Below are 6,303 nucleotides of genomic sequence, written 5' to 3'. Positions count from 1 at the left end.
AAGTGACCTGGATGCAGGGAGCCCTGATGTTGCCACTCACTCCCCGCCTCACAGCCCTCTAGGATCCAGGTCAGTTTCCCCACATGGGTGCCGGAGGGGGGTGCAGGGTTGGGGCGCAGGAGGGGGCAGAGGTTGGAGCACAGGAGGGGAGTGCAGGGGTTGGGGCAAAGAGGACACAGAGCAGGGGCTGGGGTGCAGGAGGGGAGTACAGGGGTTAGGAGCAAATGGGGCACAGTGCAGGGGTTAGGGATGAAGGGAGGGGGAAGCCTGGGGAGCCCACCAGGGCCAGAGACAATGGAGGAGTACCCACAGGGGCAGGGGCAATGGGTTGGCGCTGTGCCCACAGGAGCCAGGGGCACCAAAATACAAGTTCGCCCAGGGTGTCATTTTCCCTAAGGCTGGCCCATTACTATAGTGCACTTTGGTAATAAACCAAACGACCTGATCTGTCTTTTCCACTTGGGAGTTGATTCCATGAATGTTCTATAGTGTTATTTCGGGGCATATAAACGGAAGGACGGGGCTCTGGGGGGCATGGGAGATAGCCTGTTGCTAGGAGCAACGGCTGCAAAAATAAACGGGGACTTTTGCCCAGCAGAGCAAATGAATTTGGTCTAGGGGCCTGAGCAGTCCTCTGAAGCATGAGGTCATAGATTCTACACCTGCCTTGGCTCTGGGAGCTTAGGGAAAGCGCTGTGCCTGGAAAATGAGGGTAATAGCTGGGATACTTTATCATTTAATAATGGTGACGCTGGCAATCATTATGCAGGGGACTGTACATTTTGTCTGTCACGGGGTTCCGTGTGATGCATCCTTGCAATGCCTGGCCGGCGGGAGGGGCTTTGCAGGGATGCCCCCTTGCAATGCCTGGCCGGGGGGGGCGGGGTGGCTTTGCAGGGATGCCCCCTTGCAATGCCTGGGGAAGGGGGAGGGTGGCTTGCAATGCCTGGGGAAGGGGGAGGGTGGCTTTGCAGGCCCCAGAAGGGACGCTGGGAGCTGGGGCTGTGCTGCCAGCTGGGGTGCACGATCCCCGAGAGCCCAGGCCGGTGGTGCTCCTGGGAAAGGCCTAGCTCAGCTTGACAGTCCCAGGGCGGCGTGTGCCGGGGCGAGGGGAGGGGGAGTGACGCCATAGGGGTGGCCGCCCAAAGCAGTCACATGACGCGGGGGGGGGCGCAGTCACATGACATGTTAGCAGGGTCAGGCGCTGCTGTTGCGGGCTGCCTGGGGGGAGCCACGTGGGGTGAGTCAGCGCCGGGCGGGGGCCGCCTGCAGATAAGGGGGGAGGCGCCGCGGGGCTGCGGCGTTTGTACGCAGGGGCCGGTGGAGCGAGAGGTTCCTCCGGTAAGTGCGGGGCGGCGGCGGCGGCGGCTGTGCCCTGGGGCGGGGCAGTTTGTCCGGAGCTGGGGCAGGACGGATGGGACAGTTTGTGTGGGGGAGGGGAGCTGGGGCCGGGGACAGTTTGTAGAGGTGAGGGGGGAGATAATCTGGGGCAGGATGGATGGGGGAGGGGCAGTTTGTGGGGGACGATCTGGGGCAGGATGGATGGGGGAGGGGCAGTTTGTGGGGGACGGGGAGATAATCTGGGGCAGGATGGATGGGGGAGGGGCAGTTTGTGGGGGACGGGGGGATGATCTGGGGCAGGATGGATGGGGGAGGGACAGTTTGTGGGGGACGGGGGGATGATCTGGGGCAGGATGGATGGGGGAGGGGCAGTTTGTGGGGGACGGGGGGATGATCTGGGGCAGGATGGATGGGGGAGGGGCAGTTTGTGGGGGACGATCTGGGGCAGGATGGATGGGGGAGGGGCAGTTTGTGGGGGACGGGAAGATAATCTGGGGCAGGATGGATGGGGGAGGGGCAGTTTGTGGGGGACGATCTGGGGCAGGATGGATGGGGGAGGGGCAGTTTGTGGGGGACGGGGGGATGATCTGGGGCAGGATGGATGGGGGAGGGGCAGTTTGTGGGGGACGGGGGGATGATCTGGGGCAGGATGGATGGGGGAGGGGCAGTTTGTGGGGGACGGGAAGATAATCTGGGGCAGGATGGATGGGGGAGGGGCAGTTTGTGGGGGACGGGAAGATAATCTGGGGCAGGATGGATGGGGGAGGGGCAGTTTGTGGGGGACGATCTGGGGCAGGATGGATGGGGGAGGGGCAGTTTGTGGGGGACGGGAAGATAATCTGGGGCAGGATGGATGGGGGAGGGGCAGTTTGTGGGGGACGATCTGGGGCAGGATGGATGGGGGAGGGGCAGTTTGTGGGGGACGGGGGGATGATTTGGGGCAGGATGGATGGGGGAGGGGCAGTTTGTGGGGGACGGGGGGATGATCTGGGGCAGGATGGATGGGGGAGGGGCAGTTTGTGGGGGACGGGGAGATAATCTGGGGCAGGATGGATGGGGGAGGGGCAGTTTGTGGGGGACGATCTGGGGCAGGATGGATGGGGGAGGGGCAGTTTGTGGGGGACGATCTGGGGCAGGATGGATGGGGGAGGGGCAGTTTGGCATGGGGGGAACAGCTGGGGCAGTTCGTTGAGGGAGGGTTTGCAGGGATTCCCATGCAGTCTGTGGATAGGATTTCTGGGTGGTGAGGGGAAGTCGCTGGGCAGCCGTGTATGCAGGACAGGAGGATGAGGGGTGCTGGAGGATGTGTGTGTGTGTGTGGGGGGGGCAATGGTTGGCTGTTGTCCCATGCCACAGAGAGCTGTTGGGGGCTGGGAGGGGAGAGGAGCTGCGGAGGGGGGCGGGCATGTCTGGAAGGTGCAGGGGGATGGGTAAGGGATTTCCCCTGTCCCTGAGCAGGGGACTGTCCCTGGCTGCCCTTCCCGGGTGGGTAAGGGAAGTAAGGAGACTAGGGGAGTGTTGGTTCAAATTATGCAACCATCCTGGAGTACCAGGAAATGTAAAGCAGGGGATTTTCTTGCCCTGTTTAATCTTTCCCACAAGGCATAGGTCTAGTCTCTCAGAGGTGTCTGTATTAGCAAATGGACATTGTACCCCATGAACACACAGCCTCTGCTACTGCCTCTTCCCCTTCCGGCTTCTGAGCTGAGAGTCCAGATTCCTGCTGGAGCCCAGGTAGTGACTGCAGAGCTGGGGTAGCCGCTCTGCTCCGGAGCTTGCAGATGACATTGACAGCCATTTCCGTTTGCTGGCACTGAGCTGCCTTCTGTGTGCTGAAGTATAACCAAGGTCTGTTGTGTTGTTTACAGGAGATGACTTTCTAGCAGCAGGTTTGATCCCTCTGAGGATGTGTGAACAAATCATGGCTTCTAGGGAGCCCCAAATGAGTGATCTTGCTTCTGGGGAAGTCATTCCCCTTGTGAATTCTGTGTTGGCCTGTTGCAGGTTCGTTTGTTTTTTTAGGTACAGCTGTCAGCAAAAAGAGAGATTCTGTAGATTCGACCAGCTAACTGCAGAATTTAAGTATCTTCATCCTTGTCTGGAGGGGATGAGGCGCATACAGGTGCCAGGCAGCTACAATTCTGGGCAGCAGTAAGATCTCTGCTAATCCTGGGGTTTTGCAGAAAGTTTGCACTCTGTGGTATTGTTGGTAATATCTCTGGTGTAGTGCATGGATAAACAGTCAGTACACAGGGAGGAAAGATGGTCTTGTGGTTGAGGTACTGAACTGGAATTCAGCAGATGTGGGTTTAATCCTTTTCTCTGCTGGGAGCATCTGGTGTGACCGTGGGCATGTCACTTTGAGTCTGATTTTTCAGAATTACTGAGCTGCTACCGCTCTCATTGAGTTCAGTAGGAACGTAAGGTGTTGAGCACCTCAGAACATCAAGCCCTTAATCTCTGGCCAGCATCTTCAAAGGTATTTAGGCACCTAACTGCCATTGAGTTCAACATAAACCCTTTTTGGGATCTTAGCCTCCACGTCTCTGTGACCCACCACTAAAATGGGCATAATACTTCCCTAGCTTACAAGGTAATTGTGAAGGTTAACTAATGTTTGTAAGCCACTCTGATGGGGGGGACCAGGGCCATGTGAATAAATTTTGGATGTGGCAGGGAAAAGTTCTGATCCCTCTAAGTTTGCAGAACAGGCAACCAAAGGAAGAGGAACTGCAAAGAGCAGAATCTGTGGTGTTTTTAATAAATGGACTTAATTTAGGGCCATCTCTCATTGAATATTGTGTTTTGGCAGCAAGATGGTGGACACCAGCAGTTGACACTGGCCAAACTCCTTACTTATAAATACCACCAATTGGTTTTAGAGCTAAAATGTAGGGTTGTCCTTTTGTAAGGATTACTGAGTCAGGTGATTCCTGTGACAGCTGAACATGGGCCCTGGTTCTGCATGGTGGGGCTCTGTGCTAGCTGAGGAGGGTGCTGCTCCAGACCAAAGTCCCCTCTTGTTTGTGGTCACTTGATCTTGTGCTCCTTGCCCCTTATCCAGATCTACCTGCCTGATTGAATTGGCTGCCTCCCCCATTGTTAAATATCAGTGCTGGTTGTAAAGAAGGTCTGAAGTCCACTTTCCAGTCTGGTGCAGTAAAATCAGATCCCAATTTGGAGACTGCCACTCCTGGAGAAGCTTCTTTCTCCTCATTGGCTGTTCACCTTTTCTGACTTGCCTGTTTTTAATCTCATGCTGGATATTTTGTCACCTTGGTTTGAAGAGTTTCACTTAGCAGAGAAATCACACAGGGACAGCTGCTTCCCCCCCACCCGCCCCTGTGGTTCATTACCTTTACACGCTCACAGCCTTTGCATTGCTCCCATCTGGGGTACAGGATGAAAACAGTGGCTGCTGCCTTATGCTTTAAGGGCTGGTCCACACTAAGCCCCCAGTTCGAACTAAGATACGCAACTTCAGCTACGTGAATAACGTAGCTGAAGTCGAAGTATCTTAGTTCGAACTTAAAGGTACTTACCGCGGGTCCACACGCGGCAGGCAGGCTCCCCTGTCGACTCCGCCTACTCCTCTCGCGGAGCAGGATTACCGGCGTCGACGGCGAGCACTTCTGGGATCGATTTATCGCATCTAGACAAGACTCAATAAATTGATCCCCGAAGATCGATCGCTTGCCACCGAACCAGCTGGTAAGTATAGATGTACCCTAAGAATGATTAGACACAAGCTTTCTGCAGCCAATGGGACATGCCCAAGGGTAGCCCTTGTACAGTTTATCTGCTTCTGATGTTGGTCCCACCTTTCAGGTGGAATCCAGCTGTAAAAGGCTGGATAAGTTGAGGCCATGTCCATATGAGGGCTTCAGTCACTGGTGTAGTTACCCTGGTGCAAACCTCCTAGTGCATGTAGATGTGTTGCACCACACAGGCTACCCCACTGCAGTAGAGGTTAGCACTAATCCAGCTATCCCCGAATGTAGACAAGGCCGGAGGAAAGGGAGCGTTAACCCCTGAATGTGTGGTATGTTTTTAGATTGTGAAGGCATTTCAGAGGTGATTCAGTCTAACATAGGAGCTGCTAAGAAGGATCCTTGGGGCAGAGACTGTCTTCCTCTGCCTCATACAGTCCCAAACTGACTGCACAGCCAATCAGTAATGCAGCATATTTTAGGACTGGTGTATCCAGAACATGGGGACCCGATTGCACAGCTTTGGCTTGAAGTGCTGTTGAACTCATGAGACTGGGCTGCTCCAGGCTAACTTTGCCAAAAAACGCCAATCAGTTTTTAAAGCTAAATCTACGTGAGGAGTGCTTCACTGATATAGGGATGCTGGTATATCCTACTGGCAGCATACTTCTAGTGTGCACACAGCTATACTAGTGTAGCTGTGTCTAACACTAGGGGCTTTTGCTGGTCCAGGTGTGTCTGTCAAGGCTCATTGACATGGCTATAGCTGCAGAAATCTGTAGTGTAGACGCAGCCTAAGAACTGGGTCAGCGAATGATTTTGTAATTGGTTCCATGAAAACTGTTCAGACCACATGGAAGCCTCTTCTAGGCCAAGGCTCCAACTGTTTATGAAACCAGTTTAGCTGAACTGGCTTTGAAACTAGTTAATTCTTGAGGGGGAGCGGGGAAGGCAGGCACCATGCATTTGGGACCCTGGTGATAGCCTGAAGATAGTCTCTTAAACAGTTATTAACCACAACTAACCTAAATGCTGCAGCAGGGTGGAATTTCTAGAGTCACATGCTTCAGTGTTCAGATTTTCTTAAGAGGCACCTGAGATGTCACTAATCAACAGACTGGAAAGGGCCAGTCTCCATTCTTACCTAAAGGACATCGCTTCACGTAGCCGTGAGTTACTGCATGAGTCTTTAATAGTAGTTCTTGTGTAAGCTTTCCAGTCTGTTCAACTGGAATCTAGGTCTTGGGTAAGA

The 6,303-nt window shown here is 54.5% G+C and overlaps 1 protein-coding gene across 5 annotated transcripts in view; it reads left to right on the top strand.

Annotated features, from left to right (window-relative positions):
* The first annotated feature begins 1,009 nt into the window (after nucleotides 1–1,009).
* Nucleotides 1,010–6,303, top strand: part of CTSB (cathepsin B) — a 28,058-nt gene continuing 22,764 nt past the window's right edge. Inside the window, exon 1 of one of the 5 annotated variants that reach the window (XM_005290676.5) lies at nucleotides 1,010–1,341. Coding sequence is in view for 1 of the 5 variants with exons in the window: in XM_024108493.3 (XP_023964261.2) it covers nucleotides 1,156–1,240 (85 nt within the window). In the remaining 4 variants the exon portion in view is untranslated. The other 4 variants (XM_024108493.3, XM_065587480.1, XM_024108494.3 and 1 more) reach the window with 4 other exon arrangements.

The sequence above is a fragment of the Chrysemys picta genome, chromosome 3 (genome assembly GCF_011386835.1).
Source record: "Chrysemys picta bellii isolate R12L10 chromosome 3, ASM1138683v2, whole genome shotgun sequence".
In the NCBI taxonomy this organism is placed as follows: domain Eukaryota; kingdom Metazoa; phylum Chordata; order Testudines; family Emydidae; genus Chrysemys; species Chrysemys picta.
Note: the sequence above shows the minus strand (reverse complement) of the source record. Positions and strands in the feature narration are given on the sequence as shown.